Source organism: Euleptes europaea, chromosome 3 (assembly GCF_029931775.1).
Source record: "Euleptes europaea isolate rEulEur1 chromosome 3, rEulEur1.hap1, whole genome shotgun sequence".
In the NCBI taxonomy this organism is placed as follows: Eukaryota; Metazoa; Chordata; class Lepidosauria; order Squamata; family Sphaerodactylidae; genus Euleptes; species Euleptes europaea.
The window spans coordinates 113,558,415-113,582,993 of NC_079314.1; the positions used below are offsets into that span (position 1 = coordinate 113,558,415).

A 24,579-nucleotide genomic window follows, 5' to 3' on the forward strand; every position below is an offset into this window, starting at 1 on the left:
AGCGAGAGGCCGGGGTCGCCTTCGGGCAGCTGCGCAGCTCGGGGAGGGGGAGGGGGAGGGGGAGGGGGAGGGGGGGAGGGGGGGGAGGGGGGGGAGGGGAGTGCGGGCGCCGGAGCCCCCCGAGCCGAGGCGAGGCGGGGCCAGCGGCGGCCGCGGTCTTCCCCGCTCCCCTCCCCTGGCTTTTGCAATTGACGCGGCGCGCTGGAGAGAAACCCCCAACAACCCTCCGGCCGGCCGGCCGCCTTCTGTTTGGGCGGGGGTCGCGGAGAGGCCTCGGGGGCCGCCGCGCCGCTCGCCTTCTGCTGGCCCTCCTTCCCTCCCTCGCATGGGGCCGGCGGGGCTCCCTCGGCCGCCCGCCCGCAGGCCATGAGGGCGGCGGGGGCGGCGGGGGCGTCGTCGGCGACCCCCGGGCGCCCTTGGCGGCGCCGGCGGCGGCTGGTGGGGCTGTGGTGGTGCGGCGGGCCCCGCAGCCGCGTGCCGGTGGGCGCCAGCGCCCTGGGCTTCTTTGTCCTCGGCTGGCTCTACATCTTCCCCGCCGACCGGCTGCCCGACCCCCAGGCCGTCGTGCGCGGCGTCCTGCTGCAGCACGGCCCAGCCTGGCGCAGGAACCTCAGCGCCGCCGCCGGCTTCAGGTAAGCCCCCCGGACGCACCCCAGCCAGGGCGGGCGGGCGGGGGGGGGGGCCCAGCAGCGCGGAGGGGGCCATCAAGGTCGGGGGCTCAGGCCGAGGTCTGCCGCCTCGCCTGCTTGCCTGGTCCCTTGCACTGCAGATGCCGGGGATTGAACCTGGGACCTTCTGCATGCCCAGCAGAGGCTCTGCCACTGAGCCGCTGTCTCAGGCAGGGGTCTTTCGCATCACCTACCTGCCTGGTCCCTTTCACTGGAGATGCCGGGGATTGAACCTGGGGCCTTCTGCAGGTCTAAAAGATGCTCCATTGCTGAGCCACGGGCCCTCTCTATCATACTGAATCAGACCCTTGGTCCATTAAGGTCAGTATTGTCTGCTCAGACCGGCAGCGGCTCTCCAGGGTCTCAGGCTGAGGTCTTTCACATCACCTACCTGCCTGGTCCCTTTAACTGGAGATGACAGGGACTGAACCTGGGACCTTCTGCATGCCAAGCAGAGGCTCAACCACTGAGCCAGGGCCCCTCTCCATGGCTCTCCAGGGTCCCATGCCTTTTGCATCACCTATTTGCCTAGTCCCTATAACTGGAGATGCCGGGGATTGAACCTGGGACCTTCTGCAGAGGCTCTACCACTGAGCCACAGCCCCTCCTCTAAGCTCTCCAGGGTCTCAGGCTGAGGTCTTTCACATCATCTACCTGCCTGGTCCCTTTAACTGGAGATGCCGGGGATTGAACCTGGGACCTTCTGCATGCCAAGCAGATGCTCTGCCACTGAGCCACAGGCCCTCCCCATCAAACTTTCCCTGCTGAGTCCCCCCCCACTCAGTGGAAATGCAGTTCCCCCCCTTGCAACCCCTCCACTAATTGGAATTTACTTTATTAAGGGACTGAGATTAGTATATGCAGAGCTGCACAACTGGGAACGTGCACCCCTTTCGGAGTATCAGAGGGTCCAGAGAGAGAGAGACAGAGAGGCCCCTGCCTCCTCAGATTGCCCATCCAGGCGGCCCAGTATCCCCTCCACTTCCAGTTGTGCTCCTAGGCGTGAAGGTCATGGCCCTCCTCCCCTGTTGTCTGCCAAGATCTCAGGCTCAGAGGTAGACTGCCTGCAGATATGGAGGTTCCATTCAGGCACTGCCAACTGGTTCCATTCTTCCTTTTAAGCCATCTAAGCTGGGGTCTAGTGTGCTAACCAGTGCCCTGAATTTTAAAGGAGTCTTCAACCCAGCTGGCGATCCAACTTCACCAGGCAGCTCTGAGTTCGGGAGAAGGAGGGGAGAAAAATATGACTTCCCACCACACAAGTCATAACTTTCTTTTGTGCCTCTACCACATCCGTCTGTACAGAACTCCCCAATAGTTCTGCTACAGTTCTGGTTGCTTACTTTGTGGCTGGGACCTCGCAGTGTTTGCCTTGAATTGGATTGATTGGTTTTTAAAAAGTCTTCTGACTTTCTGCCCCAAACAGCCATTCGAGGCAATAAAAAACCAGGGCTGGCTATAAAAACCACATTAACTCAGGACGGCGTTTTAATTAGTAGCAATAGTGGCAGCCACAAAGAAGAAAACACAAAGAAGTGTTAGGGGAGGGGCTGTGGCTCAGAGGTAGAGCCTTTGCTTGGCATGCAGAAGGTCCCAGGTTCAATCCCCGGCATCTTCAGTTAAAGGGACTAGGCAAGTAGGTGATGTGAAAGACCTCTGCCTGAGACCCTGGAGAGCTGCTGCTGGTCTGAGCAGACAAAGATGACTTCGGTGGACCAAGGGTCTGGTTCAGTGTAAGGCAGCTTCATGTGTTCAAGTATGCTGTCGTATGCAGAAGGGAAAGATCCCAACGGTCTGTGGTTATAGGCTTATACAATGCCATCAATGTATGGGGGTACCATATAGTATAACATAGGCAAAACAGACAGATCCTTGCCCTGAAGGAGTTGACCGTCTAACAAGGTCTAGGGGGAAAACAGTGGAGAGAAGAACTGGAGATGCCACATGAGGCTGCCTTATACCGAGTCAGACCTTTTTGGTCCATCAAGGTCAGTATTGTCGACTCAGACTGGCAGCTCCAGGGACTCAAGGCTGAGGTCTTTCACATCACCTATTGCCTGATCCCTTTAACTAGGGTGCTGGGAATTGAACCTCGGACCTTCTGTTTGCTAAGCAGATGCTCCACCACTGAGCTGCAGCAGCCCATCTCCGACACATGTGGGACGATGCAGTTGCTTGTCTATAAAACCCGAACACCACTGGGGAAAATGGCCATATCACACGTGGTGTATTTCCCCCACCCCCATGTATCCTACTTTTGTGTAAGAAATTGGGTGCGCCCTGCAGGTATAATAATGTGACGGGTGTTCACCATGTTTCCTACATGTGTGTGTTTGACTGGCATCCAGTTCCCAGATAATATCAGAAGCAGTTTTCCTCCAGGCCAGATTGGCCAGGGATCCTGAAAGATTTTTTGGGCCATCTTCTGAGCATGGAGTAGGGGGTTACTGGGTGTGTGTGTTGGGGGAGGTAGTTGTGAATTTCCTGCATTGTGCAGGGGGTTGGACTAGATAACCTTGGTGATACCTTCTAACTCTATGATTCTTTGTGTGCTGCACAGGCAGTTCCTTAGGCTGAAATTCCCTTTGTAGAGGGAAACGTGCCATGTGCGAAGCGACTCCTATTGCGTCTGCCAGCCATTCAAAAACAGTAGACAGATTTGCAGACAGATTGTGGGAAGCCAGGATTGTGTGGTGTTTGTATGGGTGAAGGGGGGCAGAGTTGTGCTTGTGGGGGGGGGGGGGAAGAGAGACATGATTCAGTGGTAGAACACCATTGAATGAAGCTCCCAGCTTCAGTCTTTGGCATCTTTCAGTTAAAGGCTCTCTGGTAGCAGATCTTGGGCTGATCGTTCTCTGCCAGAGATGTGTGGCCGGCCATAGTGGCCAGTATTGAGCTGGATGGGCTAAGGCTATACAGATAGCTGTATGTGGTTTTTTGGCCTTATCTGGATGACCCAGGCTAGCCCGATCTCATCTGATCTTGGTTTCTAAGCAGGGTCGGCCCTGGTTAGTACTTGGATGGGAGACCACCGAGGAATACCAGGGTGGCTATGCAGAGGAAGGCAATGTTAGTCTCTTGCCTTGAAAACTCTGTGGGGTTGCCATAAGTCGGCTGTGACTTGACGGCATGTTCCACCACCATATGTTGCTTTCTGAAGTCCAGGTCTTGTTTTCTGTTGCCCCAGCAGGACGGACCAGAACCAACGGGTTGAAATTAAATAAAAAGAGTTTCCGTCTAAGCATTAGGAAGAATTTTCTAACAGTTAGAGCGGTTCCTCGGTGGAACAGGCTTCCTCGGGAGGTGGTGGGCTCTCTGTCTTTGGAGGTTTTTAAGAAGAGGTTAGATGGCCATCTGTCAGCAATGCTGATTCTGTGACCTTAGGCAGATGATGAGAGGGAGGGCATCTTGGCCATCTTTTGGGTATGGAGTAGGGGTCACTGGGGGTGTGCAGGGGGGGGTAGTTAGGAATTTCCTGTATTGTGCAGGAATTGTATTGTACTAGATGACCCTGATGATCCCTTCCAACTCTATGATTCTCTTAAATTTAAAGCCCACCCCCTGATGATTTCTCATGTTAGAAATTGTCTTGTGAGTACTGCCTGCTCCCTAAAAGAAACTGGAAGCAGTCGCAAAGTAGATTTTTCCACGTGCATTTTGCTTTTGTGTTTTACCTGCTTTTGTGTAGGAAACTGTTCCCTGCATGTACGGGGTCACACGATCAACACACACCTTGTTTGCTGCACGTACATGTGTCTGTCTGACACCACTGCCTCTGCACATGTGCGGAGTATGCGGAATCCGAACCAAGCAACCACAGCCAGCCCCACTCCTCACTGAGAATTTGGGGGATGAAATCATTTGTTTAGAAGCTGTGTCTTTCGGGAAAGGCTCACTTCAAAAACGAAAGGTCGTGTATGTAGTAGTACACAGGGGGAAAATGAAACGACGGTTCAGAAATTCCGAGGAAAGGAATGAGCTGTCTTTGGAACCATGATTGCAAGTGTGGTATAGTGGTTAAGAGCGGTGGTTTGGAGCGGTGGACTCTGACCTGGAGAACCAGGTTCTATTCCCCACTCCTCCACATGAGCGACAGAGGCTATTCTGGTGAACTGGGTTGGTTTCCCCACTCCTACACCTGAAGCCAGCTGGGTGACCTTGGGCTAGTCACAACTTTTTCAGCCCCACCCACCTCACAGGGTGTCTGTTGTGGGGAAGGGAAGGTGATTGTAAGCTGGTATGATTCTTCCTTAAGTGGTAGAGAAAGTCAGCATATAAAAATCAACTCTTCTTCTTCTCCTTCTCCTCCTCCTCCCCCCCCCATCTTGGTGCAATCTGCCGGAAATTTGGAGTTTGCGGTTTCTTTCCCCCCTCTTAATGTTCGAGAGAGTGCGTGTGCTCGTTCAGACCGAGAATCATATTCCAAAAACAGGGAGGGCGGCACTGTGCTAATGAACCGTCTGCCGTCCCAATACGAGAATCAGAAGGGTGTGTGTGTGTGTTCAGGAAGTCAGAATATGAAGGGGGGAGTGGAGAAAACCACCCGTCTGAGTTATACACGAGGAGACCAAGTGGAATTTAATTAAAAGCAATGTGTCCCTCCCACCCTCCCTTTTCTTGCTAAGTTGCCAGCCGGGGAGGGAATGGCTGTCACTCTTTGCACGAAGTGGAGATCCGTATACCTGGCATCTGTTACTCATCACTGTTATGTTATTGTTATTAGTCTTGCTGATGACATCTGATGGAAAGGCCTGTTTGTAGATGGTAGCGAGATATAAATTTATATATATGTGTGTGTATGTGTGTGTGTGTGTGTGTGTGTGTCAATTATTACCTCTTTAGAAGAGAAAGCTCTTGATTGTCTTGCGTGGTGTAGTGGTTAAGAGCGGTGGTTTGGAGGGGTGGACTCTGATCTGGAGAACCGGGTTTGATTCCCCACTCCTCCACAGGAACGGCAGAGGCTGATCTGGTGAACCAGGTGGGTTTCCCCACTCCTCCACACGAAGCCAGCTGGGTGACCTTGGGCTAGTCGCAACTCTCTTAGAGCTATCTGACAAGGTGTCTGTTGTGTTGGAGGGGATGGGAAGGTGATTGTAAGCTGGTTTGATTCTTCTTTAAGTGGTGGAGAAAGTTGGCATATAAAAACCAACTCTTCTGCATTGTGCAGGGTGTTGGACTAAATGACCCTGGTGGTCCCTTCCAACTCTGATTCTTCTTCTTCTTGTACCTCATTAGTCTTCACAGTGCCATCCTTAAATCAGTCCTTGTTATTGTCAGCTTGAGTCGCTGAAACGAGGAGAGGGTGATTCATATGAGATTTCCCAGCAAGCTTTGCGAAGTGTGGTGGGATTTGCACTTGAGCCCAAGCTCAGCCCATCTGTTCTCTAGACCTCGGCAGGGAGAGAGCTCTAGGTTAGTTGGTACAGGTTTTGACATATTGGTTGTTACAGGCTTTGACATTTTGGAGCACATGAACATGGTATTAATGTTGTACATATGCAGAATTATTCAGAATATAACACAACTACACATACAAACTGCAAAAGATATATAGCAGAGGTCTAATTTCCTTTTAAAAGGAAGGAGAATATTCTTTGCCAGAGGCTTCAGCTTCTATTACTCTGTCAAAGGCTTCAGTAATTTTCCAGCAACACATTCTGTTTATTTTTCTAAGACCTTTCCCTATGAGAAACGGTTAGCTAATGAGAAACTGTTAGCCACTCCTTATATAACTCCTTATATAACTATTGGAATGCTGAAACTAAGTGTCAGAGTCCTGCCTTCCAATGACTTCAGCGCTCTACACCCATTATATTCAAGGATATGTGATACTGTAATGATGTAATGTAAACAATAATTGTATTTTATGATTTAACCATGAAAACAAGATGCGAGAAATTAATGAATGGGTTTAATCTTAACCTTTTTTTCCTGGAGATGAGAATGATACTAAAATTGATTATATAGAGTGATGATAAAGCTTAAACTGATTGTTTATAGTTTAGCAAAATAAGGAAGAAGAAGTCCTTATTTGGCAATGCAATGGGAGGCCACTGAGCATGTGCAGTAAAAATGAGAATTGCTTGATTCTCAAAGTCAGCCTCATTGTTGGTGACTGAAACAGTATAAGTACAGGCAGGGAAAGGGCTAGTACTTCAGACCTCTCTCAGAGGGTCTCAGAAGAGGCAGTTGGTATGTATGGCTTTACAAATATATTATTCTAATTAGATACTTTGAACTAAATCAGACTTCTTTAACTGTTATATTTTAAGTGTTGGATTTTAAAACTGAATAGTATGTAGAACTTGCTTGCTTTACTGTATACATTGTTACTGAACATTAAGACTTTGTAATACTTGGATATACACACATATATATACACAATTACATTGGAGTACATCAATAAAAAGACTTACTTTTTAAGTGAGTAAAGTAGTCGAGTCCTGCTTAGTAGGTGACTATCTGAATAAGATAACATACCACTTCTCAGGAAGGGGTCAATTCTAAGAGCATAGTCACTCGAAAGGCACTGACCCGCTTCAAGAGCAGTCTCCCTGAGTCAAGGAACAAAGGGGTTTGTGATGGGGGTGTGGGGGTGGAAGAATATCCTGTTTGAGTAGCAACACTCATTTCTATTTGAGGCCGAGCATTAGAAACAGCAGAGAATCCTTGAGGCCTCCAAGGTAAGAAGAAACAGAGAACAGTGTGGATTGTTCAGAGGATGCTGTTCAACCAATGAATGTAACAAGGAATAGATTTCGAGGTAAAGTGTGCCGTCGAGTCGCAGCTGACTCATGGTAGTTCCACTTCTTGGGGATTTCAAGGTGAGAGACGAGCAGAGGTAGTTTGCAATTGCCTTCTTCTGCATAGAAGCCCTACCAGGGTGGTGTAGTGGATAAGAGCGGTGGTTTGGAGTGGTGGACTCTGATCTGGAGAACCAGGTTTGATTCCCCCCTCCTCCACATGAGCGGCGGAGGCTAATCTGGTGAACTGGATTTGTTTCCCCGCTCCTACACATGAAGCCAGCTGGGTGACCTTGGGCTAGTCACACTCTCTCAGCCCCACCTGCCTTGCAGGGTGTCTATTGTGGGGAGGGGAAGGGAAGGTGATTGTAAAATGGTTTTTGTCTTCACACACATGAACACATGAAGCTGCCTTATACTGAATCAGACCCTTGATCCATCAAAGTCAGTATTGTCTACTCAGACTGGCAGCGGCTCTCCTGGGACTCAGGCTGAGGTCTTTCACATTACCTACCTGCCTAGCCCCTTTAACTGGAGATGCCTGGGACCTTCTGCATGCCAAGCAGATGCTCTACCGCTGAGCCACGCCCCCTCCCCTTCTGTTTGTGTGTAACAACCTTTCAATCCCCACTCATATAGTAGCTCAGGAAATAGGTAAGCCTCAAACTGTCATTCTGTGCAAAGTCTACACCGCTCATTCTTTTCCTACGCTTTGGACACAGAGTCTACTTTTTTGCAACTGTACTTTGCTTTGAGGGTTTTTTTCCTTTTCTTTTTGCATGCAAAACATTCTTTCATCAGCTTTTGCTCTTCTGGAACATTTAGCCTTTGCTAAGAGCATAAGAAAAGCTGTGCTGGATCAGACTAAGGTCCATCAAGTCCAGCAGTCTATTCACCCAGTGGCCAACCCTGTGCCTCTAGGAAGCCCACAAACAAGACGACTGCAGCAGCATTATCCTGCCTGTGTTCCATAGCACCTAACATAATAGGCATGCTCCTCTGATCCTGGAGAGAATAGGTATCCATTTTTACTAGTAGCCATGAATACCCCTCTCTTCCATGAACATGTTCACTCCCCTCTTAAAGCCTTCCAAGCTGGCAGCCATCACCACATCCTGGGGCAGGGAGTTCCACAATTTATGTGTTGTGTGAAGAAATACTTCCTTTTATCTGTTTTGAATCTCTCGCCCTCCAGCTTTAGCAGATGACCCTGCCTTCTAGTATCAAGAGAGAGGGAGAAAAGCTTCTCCCTGTCCACTCTCTCCATACCATGCATAATTTTATAGACCTCTATCATGTCTCCCTTAACCACTTTCTTTCCAAGCTAAGCAGCCCTAAGTGTTTTAACCATTCCTCACAGGGCAGTTGCTCCAGTCCCCTGATCATTTTGGTTGCTCTTTTCTGCACTTTCTCAAATTCTGCAATATCCTTTTTTTAGGTGTGATGACCAGAACTGTATGCAGTATTCCAAGTGGGGGTCACACCAAAGATTTGTACAAGGGCAGTATGAAAGCAGCCGTTTTATTCTCTATTAATGCATGCATGCATTAATAGAGAAAATATCCTAAAAAAGGATATTACAGAGCTTGAGAAGGTGCAGAAAAGAGCAACCTAAATGATTAGGGGACTAGAGCAACTGTCCTATGGGGAGCGGTTAAGACGTGTAGGGCTGTTTAGCTTGGAAAGAAGGCAGCTGAGGAGAGACCGGCAGCGGTCAGAGCCATCTTTCCAAAGGTGCCATTTTCTCCAGGTGAACGGTGCTCTCTAGCCCGGAGATCACTTGTAATTCTTAAGCAGATGATGAGAGGGAGGTCATCTTGGCCATCTTCTGGGCATGTAGTAGGGGACACTGGAGGTGTGTGTGGGGGAAGTAGTTGTGAATTTCCTCCATTGTGGAAGAGGTTGGATTAGATGACCCTGGTGGTCCCTTCCAACTCTATGATTGTATGATATACCACAGGATTGTTGTGAGAATAAAAACAGAAGAGAGGAGAAGCACTTATGGCTGAGGATCCTGTTTCTTGATGAGATTCTCGAGGCTGACAGGACTTGTGGAGTGCTGGTTTCCAGAACGGGCTCTCGCATTCCTAAAAGCCCCACAATCAACTGCATAACCGAACCACCTCTGCCTTTTTCTTGCCTCGAAAACCCTGCGGGGTCTCCGAAAGTCATCTGCAACCTGACAGTGCTCCCCCCCAGCAACTTAATAATTAGAAGGCGCCGTGAGGCTCAGGCCCAGTAAATAATATTTATCATCTTGACTTCAGTAGAAGGAAGTGACATCATGCTATAATATTTAGAAGTCATAATGATATACTATGTTACGGTGCTTCTGTTTGTTCTTTCACTTTGACCATTCCCCTGATGCTTTAAGCGCAACAGAAATTAAGCGGGAAATTAATTGAGTTGTGAACAGCAGGTTCATGTTAAGCGCAATCCTGAGTGGGGTGGAGGTGGTGGTTAGGGACCATCTGGGGACAGTACCGCCACACCGCCTCCTCAGTGGCAGAGCATCTGCTTGGCATGCAGAAGGTCCCAGGTTCAATCCCCGGCGCCTCCAGTTAAAGGGACCAGGCAAGTTGGGGATGTGAAAGGCCTCTGCTGGTGACCCTGGAGAGCCGCTGCCGGTCTGAGTAGACAATACTGACTTTGATGGACCGAGGGTCTGATTCAGTATAAGGCAGCTTCATGTGTTCATGTGAGCGGCTTCCTGCCGGGCGCAGCAAGGTGCAAAGGTTATTTTGTAGAAAACCACGTGAAGCTTCTCCGTAGGGTTTCACGGGGCTGTGCCAGCAATTTTGCAGGCGCAAGTTGGCGTCTGCAAAAGGGGGCGTTCCTAGGGCAAAAGGTCACGGGGAGCTGACTAAAGCCAGCTCCGCCCCCATGAACACCCTGGGAACACCCCCTTAGGTGCCAGTGCAAGCCCTTGCACCAGGGAGACACTGCCGGTGAGGCTGAGCCGGCTCCTGTGCCTCGTGCTGCTCCCCCAGAGCCAGTGCTCTGCACCGGTGTTAGTGCCAGGTTATCCGGTGCAAGTGGCACTAACGCAGGGGTCATGCTGGCTCCTATTCCCTTCCCACCCACCCCTTGTTGATTGGTGAGAGACTTCTAAGAGAACTGTGACTAGCCCAAGGTCACCCAACAGGCTTCATGTGTAGGAGTGGGGAAACCAACCCGGTTCTCCAGATTGGAGTCCACCGCTTCAAACCACCGCTCTTAACTACTAGACTGAGAGGGGATATGATAACCATCTTCAAGTACCTGCAGGGCTGTCATAGTGAGGTCGGGCCAGAACCAAGGGGTTGAAATTAAATCAAAAGAGTTTCTGTCTAGACATTAGGAAGAATTTTCTAACAGAGCGGTCCCTCGGTGGAACAGGCTTCCTCGGGAGGTGGTGAGCTCTCCTTCCCTGGAGGTTTTGAAGCAGAGGCTAGATGGCCATCTGTCAGCAATGCTGATTCTATGACCTTAAGCAGATCATGAGAAGGAGGGCATCTTGGCCATCTTCTGGGCATGGAGTAGGAGTCACTGGGTGTGTGTGTATGGGGGGGGGGGAGGTAGTTGTGAATGTCCTGCATTGTGCAGGGAGTTGGACTAGATGACCCTGGTGGTCCCTTCCAATATGATTCTGTGACTCTACACCATGCTGGCTCAAGGCGACTGTAAGCCGGTTTGAGACTCCTTAAAGGTTGGGCCCTGCTTGTGGGTATCCCTCACTGATCGCTGGGGCTCAGTGGTAGAGCATCTGCTTGGCATACGGACTGTCCCAAATTCAATCCCGGCATCTCCAGTTTAACGGATCAGTTAGCAAGTGATGTGAAAGGTCTCCTCCTGAGACACTGGAGAGCTGCTGCCAGTCTGAGCAAGGCTCTGACTCAGTAGAAGGCAGCTTCCTAGGTTCACTGTTGGAAATGCGGTCTTCCTGATGGGCCTGTGGTCTGATCCAGCATGGCTGTCCTTAGGTTGGAATGGAGGCTAAGCAAGTGTACATTGCACATGGAAGAGGGGCTTTGTTTCGGTGGCCAAGCATGTGCTTGGCATGCAGAAGGTCTCAGGTTTGATCCTAGCCACCTCCAGTTAGAGAATTTTGGGTACCAGAGGCTGGCAAAGATCCTTCTCAACTTGAGACCCTGGAGAACTGCTGCTGGCCAGAGTGGACAATAGTGACATAGTATCATAGAGTTGGAAGGAACCATCAGGGTCATCTAGTCCAACCCTCTGCACAATGCAGGAATTTCACAACTACCTCCCCCTCCACACCCCCAGTGACCCCTACTCCATGCCCAGAAGATAGCCAAGATGCCCTTCCTCTCATGATCTGCCTAAGGTCATAGAATCAGCATTGCTGACAGATGGCCATCTAGCCTCTGGAACTGTGACGTGTCATGATGTCAGACCAATTCATATAGTCGGGGTCTGTAGCTGAGGCTGAGTTTAAACACAAGTAAGAAGAAGAATAGTTGGTTTTTATATGCTGACTTTCTGTACCACTTAAGAGAGAATCAAACTGGCTTACAATCACCTTCCCCTCCTCACAACAAACACCCTGTGAGGTAGGTGAGGCTGAGAGAGCTCTAAGAGAGCTGTGACTAGCCCAAGGTCACTCAGCTGGCTTCATGTGTAGGAGTGGGGAAACCAACCCGATTAGAGTCCACCGCTGTTAACCACTACACCACACTGGCTTTCCTGTGTTAGGTCCATTCATCTGGTTTCAGTGTATTTGGGCAGTGGGGTAAAGGCTGGTTATAGAGAATAATTGCAACCGCTAGTTATGTCCACCTACTAACGTCACATCTTTTACCCTCTGTCTCTCATGTTGCGTTGCAAATAATTCCACAGAAGCTACTCATAGATGAAAAAAGTAGTCCTCTCTCCCTCTTTCTCTGTCTCACTTTCTATCCCACAGTTCTTCCAAGAAGTTCAGATCTCCCACTCTCCAACTTGACCACACAACAACCCTGTGAGGTAGATTAGCCTGAGAGGCAATGACTGGCCCAAGGTCACACAGCGAACTTCAAGGCTGTGTAGAAATTTAAACCCATATCTCCACAGTCTGATACGCTAACGGGTGCACCACTTTGTTAGTCATTTGTAGCCCAAGAGAGCCAAGCGATGTTGCGTGCTCGCCTGGGCGCTCTTCTTGTTCACCCCAGGCGATCAGTCATGTGGTTATTTATATTTTTGCTTTGGAGCAATATCCAAAGTCACTGCACGGCTACGTGAAAGCCCCGCAGGATAGAAAAGAAGAGAGAGGCACTCGAGAGTTGGATAACATGATTGATGTGAACAGCATAAAAAGAGCTGGCGAGGACATATATTTATGCTGACTGTGCAGAAAGCAGCTACTGCAAACAGGGTTTAAACAGCGTGACAGATGTTGATTCCCTCTCCCCCAATATTTCTTTTCCCCCTAGCACTCATTTTTGGCCCCAGAAAGATGTGTATCTTGGGACCCATGAGGACCCAAAAACAAAACCGCCATGCGTCTTAGGAGCACAGTTCAGTTGCCAACTCTAGCTTGAGATTTGAGGGGGTGGTGGTACCTGGGGAAGGCGGAGCGAGCTCAGGAGCGATGTGATGCCAAACAAACAAAAAAAAACCCTGCCATTTGAAGCAGCTGTTTCTTCCAGGGCAGCTGACCGTTGTGGTCTGAAGATCAGTTGTAATTCCAGAGGAACTCCTTGCCCGGTCTCAACGGTGGCAACCCTATTGAAGGGTAGTGTTGTGAGGAAGGAGAATTATGTGAAAGTCCCTACCCAATTGTCCTCTTCCCTAGAACTAGTGTTGTTGGAAGGGACCACCAGGGTCATCTAGTCCAACCCCCTGTTGGTATGGTTGCCAGCCCCCCGCTGCCTAGGGTTGCCAACCTCCAGGTAGTAGCATGGTTAGATGGCCATCTGCAGCAGTGCTGATTTTGTGACCTTAGGCAGATGATGAAAGGGAAGGCATCTTGGCCATCTTCTGGTCACTGGGGGTGTGCGGGGGAGGTAGTTGTGAGTTTCCTGCATTGTGCAGGGGGTTCGACTAGATGACCCTGGTGGTCCCTTAAAACTCTAATTCTTTGATTCTATCTCCTGCTATTACAACTGATCTCCGGCTGATCAATTCCCCTGGAGAAAATGGCCGCTTTGACAATTGGACTCTATGGCATTGAAGTCCCTCCCCTCCCCAAACCCCGCCCTCCTCAGGCTCCGCCCCCAAAACCTCCTGCTGGTGGCGAAGAGGGACCTGGCAACCCTACCGCTGCCCCACTGGCCACCAGTGGAAGGGGGGTGGCAGGGTTGACTGATCTAGGTTGAGAAAGTCCTGGAGATTTGGGGGTGGAGCCTGGGGAGGAAGGGCCTCATCCGGGATACAATGCCACAGAGCCCACCCTCCAAAGCAGCCATTTTCTCCAGGGGAACTGATCTCTGTAGTCTGGAGATGAGCTGTAATTCCGGGGGTCCCCCAGGGCCCACCTGGAGGCTGCCATCCCTGTTCTGCTCTCCATCCCTTCCGTTATCTCTACCAATTCCCCTAGGGTTGCCAGGGGCCCCCTAGCCACTGGCTGGGGAGGGCGGGGTTTGGGGAGGGGAGGGACTTCAATGCCATAGAGTCCAATTGCCCAAGTGGCCATTTTCTCCACGTGAAGTGATCTCTATCGCCTGGAGATCAGGAGATCTCCAGCTAGTACCTGGAGGCTGGCAACCCAAGTTATGTTGGCGGCAAGGGGATACACTGAAGCACCGTTCAGGACCTTGCTTTCTTCTGAGCGAGTGTGTTTTTGTGCAGTGCTGCGGCCGTCCTTTTTAGGGTTGCCAGGTCCCTCTTCGCCACTGGCGGGAGATTTTTGGGGCGGAGCCTGAGGAGGGTGGGGTTTGGGGAGGGGAGGGACTTCAATGCCATAGAGTCCAATTGCCAAAGCGGCCATTTTTCTCCAGGTGATCTGATCTCTGTCGGCTGGAGATCAGTTGTATTAGCAGGAGATCTCCTGCTACTACCTGGCAGTTGGCAACCCTAGTGCTTTTTCTGTCAGCAAAGAGTTGAGTTCTCATGTAGTCCATTACCAAAAGATCGCGCCCGCTTCCTGCCTTGCGCTTTTAACCCCGATAGTAGAAACAGACATGAAATCTTAAGCGGCTGCTTTCAGTTTTAAATGGGTCGTCGAAGAGGGGGAAGTGCTTGTATACTCAAAGGCCGCCTGAGCCAGCGTCTTGACCGCAACACAGCTGTTGAGGGCTGGAGCGTTGAGATACCTGCATGTGGCTCATTGAGAGACAGAAAATGAAGCCGTCCCAGAAAGGCCCTTCCGTGGTTCAGTCGACCGACCTTTATCTTACTGCAGAATCAGACGCGCTCACATGCAATTCCTGACTATATTTTGAAAGCACTCAAGTAAACCCACAAGGATTTAAAAGAAGAAGAAGAGTTGGTTTTTATACCCTGATTTTCTCTACCTTTAAGGAATCTCAAAGTGGCTTACAGTTGCCTTCCCTTGGGGAGGGGCTGTGGCTCAGTGGTAGATGGGGTTGCCAACCTCCAGGTAATTAGCTATAAAGAAGAACCAGCACTTATGGCAAAAACTGAAACGTCTTCAGAAAGTGAACAACATTAGTGTATTCCACATCAAGTGTGTAAACAACTTATTACTACATCAAGTGTCTAAACAACTTGTTATCTAATACAATGAAATAACTCTGATAGAACAGAGTAAAGTCCACGGATGCCACAGATGCCAAAAGTAAAGTAAATAGGTTTCTAGAACAGAGTAAAGTCCACGGATACCAAAAGTAAAGTAAATAGGTTTCTATTTACTTTACTTTTGTCATCCGTGGACTTTACTCTGTTCTATTAGAGTTATTTCATTGTATTAGATAACAAGTTGTTTATACACTTGATGTGGAATACACTAATGTTGTTCAGAATACGTTTCAGTTTTTGCCATAAGTGCTGGTTCTTCTTCATAGCTAATCCCTAAATTTGGCACTAGCTCGTGTTTTGATTTCTCACAGCCTCCAGGTAATAGCAGACGATCTCCTGCTATGGCAGCTGATCTCCTGCCGATAGAGATCAGTTCACCTGGGAAAAATGGCTGCTTTGGCCATTCGACTCTATGGCATTGAAGTCCCTCCCTTTCCCAAACCCCATCTTCCTCAGGCTCCGCCCCCAAAATCTCCCAGCCCAGGGGTCTCAAAACTGCGGCTCCAGAGCCGCATGCGGCTCTTTGGCCCGTTGAGTGCGGCTCTCCGAACTTGGTTCAGAGCCCCTGCTCTTGCGCCCACTCGCGCCAGCAGCCAGGCTGCGGAGCTGGCGCGCCTGAGAGAGAGAGAGAGTGGGCGCGCTGTCTCTCCCCCCTCCCGCCATGGAGAATGGCCGGGTCCCCCTTTCCCTTGCCCTCAATGGTTGGGAGGCTAAAGCCTCCCCTCCTCTCTAGCCGCGCGATTGCTGGGCTGGCGGCTCGGCGGTTCCTGGCCCCCCCACCTATCAGCTGTTGGGCAGGGTGGGCTTCCTTTGGTAGACCTGGCCTCTGGCTGAGTCCCATTGGGAGGCCAAGTCTACCCACTGGCTTTCTTGGTGGTAGACCTGGACTCCAAGGAGGGGAAAAAAGTCCCCCTTCAGAGGCCAGGTCTACCAATTGGCTTCTATGGGCCTCCGGAGGCCAGGTCTACTGCCAAGAAAGCCAATGGCTAGACATGGTCTCCCAACGGGACTCAGCCGGAGGCCAGGTCCACCAATAGGCTTTTATGGCGGTAGACCAGGCCTCCAGACGAGGACTCCGGACGGGGAGGGGGAAATGGCAGGAACTTACAATTTAATTTTTATCAATAAATAAGATCACTATTAAGTATGATATAAAGTTTTATTCAGTGTACCTATAGTTTAATTATGACTTAAAACTTTAATTAAAATTTATTAAGTTAATAAACAGTGTACCTACCTATATAGTTTAAGTTTAAGAAATTTGGCTCTCAAAAGAAATCTCAATCGTTGTACTGTTGATATTTGGCTCTTTTGACTAATAAGTTTGCCGACCCCTGTCCCAGCCGATAGTGAAGAGGGACCTGGCAACCCTAGTGGTAGAACATCTGCTTGGCATGCAGAAGGTCCCACGTTCAATCCCCGGCATCTCCAGTTAAAGGGACTAGGCAGGTAGGTGATGTGAATGACCTCCGCCTGAGACCCTGGAGAGCCGTTGCGGGTCTGAGTAGACAATACTGACTTTGATGGACCGAGGGTCTAGTTCAGTATAAGGCAGCTTCATGCATTCATGTAAGCACTCTGTTACGCAAGCAGTTTTTATTTTCACTTAAGCCTTTACTAAACACCGTGCTTCCAGAAGAAGCCCTCCCCTTTTTTAGCCCATGCCACATGGACGTTGTGGCAAAGGTGCCGTCACTGACGGTTACGTAACGGAGTCTGGGTTGCGGCGCTTCCAGCAGCAGACTGGTTTTCAAGGGCAATCTTTCTGGCCGCTCCTTCCCCTGCCCGTAAGAGCGAGCGTTTTTCAAAACATGACTTCTCTTCTGCCTTTTACAAACATGAAAGGAAGCCTATTTTTAAAAACCCTCGTTGTAAAGTCTTCATATACAGTATCCCCGGCATGCTGGAAGAAATGCAACGTCAGGGTTTTTCTCTCGAGGGTTAAAAGCTGCTTCTCATCAGGAGGCGTAAAAAGCGGCTCGGCTAAAAGCCTCTAAAGGAAACGGTTTTCCACATCCACCCCTGCCCGAAATCCACAAGAGGACCAGCGCCTCTAAGTTTTCTCTGGTGAAGAATTCCAGAAGGCCGGAGCTGTTACAAAAAAGCTCTTCCCTGGGCACATTTTTGTTTGCAGCTGTCAGACACAGGAGGGTTTCAGATTTCTCTTCCCTGCCCTTTCCAATTAGAAAACCCCTGCTTTGATTCCGCTTTTTGCCCCCGCAGACTGAACCCTGGTCTTTTATTTCATCGGAAGATGCTTGGCAGCACTGAAAATTAATACTTTGGGTTTTTTATCTGCCTCTTTGTTGATCTGTTGTTTCTTGGTTGCTGTATGCATGCCAAATTTATTTATTTATTTATTTATTTATTAGTAAATCTCCCAGGCTGTTTGGAGTCCTTTTGTGGGAAGAGGGAGCCAGCATGGTGTAGTGGTTAAGAGTGGTGGTTTGGAGTGTTGGACTTTAATCTGGAGAACCGGGTTTGATTCCCCACTCCTCCACGTGAGCAGCGGAGGCTAATCTGGTGAACTCGGTTGGTTTCCCCACTCCTACACACGAAGCCAGCTGGGTGACCTTGGGCTAGTCACAGCTGTCTTAGAGCTTTCTCAGCTCCACCTACCTCAGAGGGTGTCTGTTGTGGGGAGGGGAAGGGAAGGCAATTGTAAGCCGGCTTGATTCTCCCTTAAGTGGTGGAGAAAGTCGGCATATAAAAACCAACTCTTATTCTTCTTCTAAAGTTTTAAATAAATATTAAGTTTACATGGTTCTCTGTATCCTCGCATCTGATGTGTTAATTGTGCATTAATAAATCAGTATGCATGTATTATATGCATAAATTATGCGCCCTGGACATAAAGTTTGCTTATAAAATATTATTTATTTGCTTCATTTACACCCTGCCTTTCTCCCCAATGAGAACCTACCATCCCTGTCCATCCCGTCCCCCAGTGATTTTTAACATAGCCCCAAAATAGGGCCAGCCTTTGGAACAGTGAAGAAATGCTCAGTGATTTGACGGCTCCCGAATTGTCCAGTGATGCTCAAGCGCTCCTCTATTAGAAGTGTAAGATGGGGAGGGGGAGGATAGCCTAGTTCTACAAATAACCCAGTTGTTCTTATGAAACTAAATTCTAAATGAGTATAATGGCTTTTTAGATTAATTACTAAAAAACTTTATGGAAATTACGGAAACAGCAGGCAAAGCAAACAAACTAGAGTGTGAACTGTCCTCCCAGGAATTCTACAAATGGTTGTAACATTTGCTTAAAATGAAATTAAATACAGCATGCACACTTTTAATGCAATTATATGGAAGGATGTGTTTGCTTTCAAATAAAGCCTGTGAGTATGTTTGTATTTGGATTAGTCCAGGGCTACAGAGCAAATGGCAGTGTGCTATAGTGAGTGTCAGACTAAGATTTGGGAGACCCTGCTTTGTTTGCTTTACAATATTTATTTTGTGCCTTGCCACATTGCAAGTTCTGTTTACTCGGGCTTTCAACGAAGGGGCTGATCTTTTAACACTATTTCAGTTAGAAACTGTTGTATTAATAGGGTGGACAACCACCAGGTACTGGCTGGAGATCTGCTGCTATTACAACTGATCTCTAGCCGCCTTGGCTATCGGCCTCTATGGCAATGAAGTCCCTCCCCTCCCCAAACCTCGCCCTCCTCAGGCTCCACCCCCAAAAACTCCTACCGGTAGCGAAGAGGGACCTGGCAACCCTATGTTTTAAGCTGTCACTGCTCTGTTGAGATGTTTTTATGCTGAGCTGGGTTTTTAATGCTGGATTTAAATCAACATAAAATCACAAAATCAAAACGACACAAGGTTGGAAGAGACCACAAGGGCCATCCAGTCCAACCCCCTGCCATGCAGGACCCCCGACAAAGCTCTCCCGACAGATGGCCATCCAGCCTCTGCTTAAAGACCTCCAAAGACGGGGACTCTACCACCCTCCGAGGCAGGGCATTCCACCATCGAACAGCCCTCACCGTCAGGAAGTTCTTCCTAATGCTTAGGTAGAATCACTTTTCTCTTAGTTTAAATCCATTACTCCGTGTCCTAGAGGCCTACTGCCCCCAGAATGCAAAACGTCTTCCATATCCTTTCTAAACGTTTCATTCCATCCCGTTCGCACCTCATTTCCCCCGTTTAAGGGTGAGACCGTTTTGGAATCGTCTAATTACCATTGTATCCGAAAACACTTTTACAACGATGCATTTGTTTTCTCCGTTTCCATGATGTCTTCTCCGTGAGTGCGTATATGTAAACAACGCTTTGGGGACTCCCCATGGTCCTCGCCCACTTTTCCCCATTTGCCCCATGGATCATCCGGACTCCTCCCCTCCTCCCCATCCTCTTTAGTTCCTTCGTCTCCAGGCAGCCATTTGGCTTGCTTCCGTCTCTCCCCCACCCAATCTACTGAGCCTAACATTGGGACATAGGGACATTGGGACGTTGAAACAAAGAGCCAATTTTACCACTGAGCGCTGCTGACTTGTTTCCCAAGGCTGTTCAGGGGGCTGGCACATGCTCTTTGCAAATTGTTTTGCAACATTCCTGGAGCAGGCCCAGGTTTCAGCTGGGTCTCTGCAGGACAGGAAGGAGAAAAAGCAAAGGTAACGAAACCAGCATTTGTTGAGAAAAGGAAAAGGTGAATGGTTGTCCGCAAACCCAATCTTGGATCCGCAAACTATAGGGTTGCCAACTGCCAGGTAGTAGCAGGAGACCAACTGCTCATTCAACTGATCTCCAGCCGATGGAGATCAGGTCACCTGGAGAAAAATGGCCGCTTTGGCAATTGAACTCTATGGCATTGACGTCCCTCCCCAAACCCCACTCTCCTCAGGCTCCGCCCCAAAAACCTCCCGGCGGTGGCGAAGAGGGACCTGGCAACCCTATGTGGTTGGCTTCCATCGGGTATCTAAGTCAACACAAAACAGATTGTTCGCAGTAAATCTGATTATCTTTGACATGGCAGGTGATGTTCTTTTCCACACTCTCACCAAAATGCACACAGACCCTTGCGAACTCCACACTGTTTGCTAGGCATGTAATTGAAAGATAAACCAAACATCATAATTCTGGAGGAGCTTAGAAGATTTAATTGTAATTCTGGACCAGTGCAAACAACGGCCGTCCTGAATAGTTTAAAGACCCTCTTAATGCGTCCTCAGTGTTCATATGAACCCAGGTGATAAAACACTCTGATCTATTGTAGGACAAACCGTCAAGGGCTGATAAAATGCGCAATAATCAATAATATGAGCAATTAGGGAACCAGCTTGTTTTGGCTGAGAGGACAGAAAGTAGAAATGAAGTCTATGAATGAAGTCATTAATGGGTGATTGATCAGGTCATTAAGGGGTCAGATACATTCATTGGTAGCCGATCGCTTGAGTAATCTGATTATTGATCAGACATGGGGATCAGTTTAAACTCAGATTATCCACTGTTCCCAGGAATATGAATATTGTAGAAGAGAGAGCGAAGAAATAGGAAACAGATCAATAATTGTCGAAGGCTTTCACGGTCAGAGTTCATCGGTTCTTGTAGGCTATCCGGGCTGTGTGACCGTGGTCTTGGTATTTTCTTTCCTGACGTTTCGCCAGCAGCTGTGGCAGGCATCTTCAGAGGCGTAACACTGAGCCCGGATAGCCTACAAGAACAGATCAATAATTACCGTGTCACGTCAGGGTTAACTTGAAAGCCTTCTCATTAACCCAAAAGTTTTTTTCAAAAAACCCTATAATATAAATCTATTAAGCACATGGTTTTTAGAGTACTACGAACAGTTCTGGGTGCCTCATCTTAAAAATGAGTATCATAAAAGCAGGGAATAGTAGCCAAAGGCAGTCTTTACGTTTGGAACTTTTAGTTTTCAAACTTTTAGTTTAAAATAATATATCATGGAGGAAGGGCTTCATAAAGGCTTACAGAATTTTCATAAAGGTTTACAGAATTGCAAATGGTGTGGAGAAAATAATGTATATATTTCATTTTATGTGTACCCCTCTTTTGTCGCCAATGGCCATCCAAAGCCGCTTAGGGTGAGAGGTTCGAAACAGATAAAAGGAAGTATTTCTTCACACAACACATAGTTAAATTGTGGAACTCCCTGCCCCATAGGATTGCCAGGTCCTTCTTCGCCACCGGTGGGAGATTTTGGGGGCGGAGCTTGAGGAGGGTGGGGTTTAGGGAGGGGAGGGGCTTCAATGCCATAGAGTTCATTGGCCAAAGAGGCCATTTTTCTCCAGGTGATCTGATCTCTATCGGCTGGAGATCAGTTGAATTATCTCCTGCTACTACCTGGCAGTTGGCAACCCTACTGCCCCAGGCTGTGGTGATGGCTGCCAACTTGGAAGGCTTTAAGTGGACATGTTCATGGAGGTGAGGGCTATCCATGGCTACTAGTCATGATGATTACCTATTCTTTCCAGTTCTAGGGAAGCATGCCTATTATATTAGGTGCTGAGGAATAGAGGCAGGATGGTGCTGCTGCGGTGGTCTTGTTTGTGGCTTCCTGGAGGCACCTGGTTGGCCACTGTGTGAACAGACTGCTGGACTTGATGGGCCTGGGTCTGATCCAGCAGGGCCTTTCTTATGTTCTTATGGTCAGCTTGCAGCATTCTCTCTTTTTCCATTTTATCCTCGCAACAACCCTCTGAGGTAGGTTGGGCTGAGTGTACGTGACTGGCCCAAGATCATCTAGCAAGCTTCCATGACAGAGTGGGGATTCGAACCCAGGTATCCCAGGGTGTCATCTAGTCCAACCCCCTACACAATGCAGGAAATTCACAACTACCTCCCCCCAACACCCCCAGTGACCCCTACTCCATGCCCAGAAGATGGTCCTCTCATGAACTGCCTCAGTTCATAAAATCAGCATTGCTGACCGATGGCCATCTAGCCTCTGTTTAAAAACCTTCAGGGAAGGAGCTTACCACCTCTCAAGGATGCCATATTAACACTCCTTAGCGAAAACTAAACTCAAGGACTTAAAACCTATACCACTCTTTAATTTAAGATCACCTCTCAGTTTTTTATAAAAATTTTATAGGTAAAAGGTAAAGGTCCCCTGTGCAAGCACCGGGTCATTACTGACCCATGGGGTGACATCACATCCTGACGTTTTCTAGGCAGACTTCATTTATGGGGTAGTTTGCCATTGCCTTCCCCAGTTGTCTACACTTTACCCCCAGCAAGCTGGGTCCTCATTTTACCGACCTCGGAAGGATGGAAGGCTGAGTCAACCTTGAGCCGGCTGCCTGAAACCCACTTCCAATGTTATAGGCCTGGGCACAAAACCTGGCAACCCTTCGTGTCGCTTGATGGTTTTTATCCAAGAGAAGCTATTCAGTTTTGGTTTTATTAGTTCTCTCTGGAAATCCTTCCAACAATGGCCCAATGGCTTCACTGCGGATTTTGTTGTATAAAGCGCACTCCAACAGTATATGCTCAGTTGATTCGATCTCTTTTTGTGGGCAGGCACATAGTCTCTGTTCATAGGGTGTTTTCTGAAACCTATATTGGTGCAAGAGAGCAACGGAGGAGAGGAGAACGGCGAAATCCGCTTTGGGTCTCAGTTCAGGGTATAAATGAAGTAAACAACCAAAGCTTTCTTGTTTAGGAACTTCATTTTTGGAGAATGAAGAATGTTAATATCTGGCTCTCTTAGGGCCTTCTAAAGGCCCATAGGTCAGGGGCAGTGCCCAGACGTTGCGTACACAAGGTCCCAGGTTCAATTCCTGGCATTCCTGCTTAAAGGAATCCGAGGCCTTGGCTGTTGGAGGACGTGGGACTGCGGTGAGGCAGACCAGAGTGTACCCTGATAAAGCGGAAGGCAATGTCACAAGCTGCCTTGGGCACCGGTTCAACAGAAAAGCCCAGGGGGAAGCATTTTGAAACCAGTGTATTAAATGAAATGTACTCCTTGGGATGAAATTGGCTCCAGTTCTTGATACACGATGTAAAAGTTTCAGCATGGGAACGCAGTGCGCACAAAGCAAAGAATGTTGCGAAAGGGATTTATAAAAAATCATTCTCGAAAATGGGTTGCCAGGTCCCTCTTCACCACCAGCAGGAGGTTTTGGGGGCAGAGCCTGAGGAGGGCGGGGTTTGGGGAGGGGAGGGACTTCAGTGCCATAGAGTCCAATGGCCAGGGGACTCTCCAGGGGAACTGATCTCTATTGGCTGGAGATCAGTTGTAATTAATAGCAGGAGATCTCCAGCTAGTACTTGGAGGTTGGCATTGTGAAACCAACCCGGTTCACCAGCTCTGATCTGGAGAACCGGGTCTAATCTGGAGAACCGGGTGGGTATTGTCTACTCAGGCTGGCAGCCGCTCTCCAGGGTCTCAGGCTAAGGTCTTTCCCATCATCTCCTACATGATCCTTTTGACTGGAAATTCCGGTAACAGAACCTGGGACCTTCTGCATGCCGCCATGTCCTCTTTGAAGGACAGTCAGGATAAATTTACTTAAATAAATAGATATCATATGTGTAGGAGCCAGTGTAGTGCAGTGGTTAAGAGTGGTGGACTCGATGCCCCACTTCTCCCCATGCAGCCTGCTGGGTGACCTTGGCCTAGTCACCGTTCTCTCAGAACTCTCTCAGCCCACGCGGAGGCCGGCAATGGCAAACCGCCACTGAACGTCTCTTCTCTTGCAAACTCTATGGTGTTGCCATTAGTCAGCTGTGACTTGATGGTGTGCACACACACATACACCTGTGTACCTGTATATTCTGCAAGGCAGCTCTGGTGGTGGAAGAGGGGGTAGATCGAGGTCAGAAAAATGGCATGGGGGAGAATCATTAACATTTCTCTGTGCCGTAACCCTCCCTGACCTTCATAGCCCAGGCTAGCCTGATCTCGTCAGATTTTAGAAGCTAAGTAGGGTTGACCCTGGCTAGTATTTGGATGGGAGACCTTCAAGGAATATCATATATTGGGGAGGGGCCGTGGCTCAGTGGTAGAGCATCCAATTGGCCTGCAGAAGGTCCCAGGTTCTAATCCCCGGCATCTCCAGTTAAAGGGACGAGGCAGGTAGGTGATGTGAAAGACCCCTGCCTGAGACCCTGGAGAACCGCTGCCGGTCTGAGTAGACAATACTGACTTTGATGGACCAAGGGTCTGATTCAGTAGAAGGCAGCTTCATGTGTTCATGTGAATACCAGAGTTGTGGCATGGGGGTAGGCAATGGCAACCCACCTCTGAAAGTCTCTTCCCTTGAAAACCCTACCAGAAGGCAAATATAAAAAGGTCCCTTTGCAGGAACGTGCGTGCATTTGCCAAGATGGTAGTGTAGAAATAATAGAACATGTGATATTTGATTGCAAGGTTTACAATCAAACTCGGCAAGAACAGATACTACCCATTTTGGCTGGCCTTCCAACTAGCCAAGTTCCACCCAAATAAAGATAATACTTTCAGACAGGAATAGTGAGACAACCCATAAAGTTGCCAAGTATGCAAGGCTAGGTAT

At 48.9% G+C, this 24,579-nt stretch overlaps 1 protein-coding gene across 1 annotated transcript in view; it reads left to right on the forward strand.

Annotated features, from left to right (window-relative positions):
- The first annotated feature begins 366 nt into the window (after positions 1 to 366).
- ST8SIA1 (ST8 alpha-N-acetyl-neuraminide alpha-2,8-sialyltransferase 1) overlaps positions 367 to 24,579 on the forward strand; it is a 98,676-nt gene continuing 74,463 nt past the window's right edge. The window contains exon 1 of the mRNA XM_056846610.1: positions 367 to 632. Within this exon, the coding sequence (XP_056702588.1) occupies positions 367 to 632 (266 nt within the window). The remainder of the gene's footprint in view (positions 633 to 24,579) is intronic.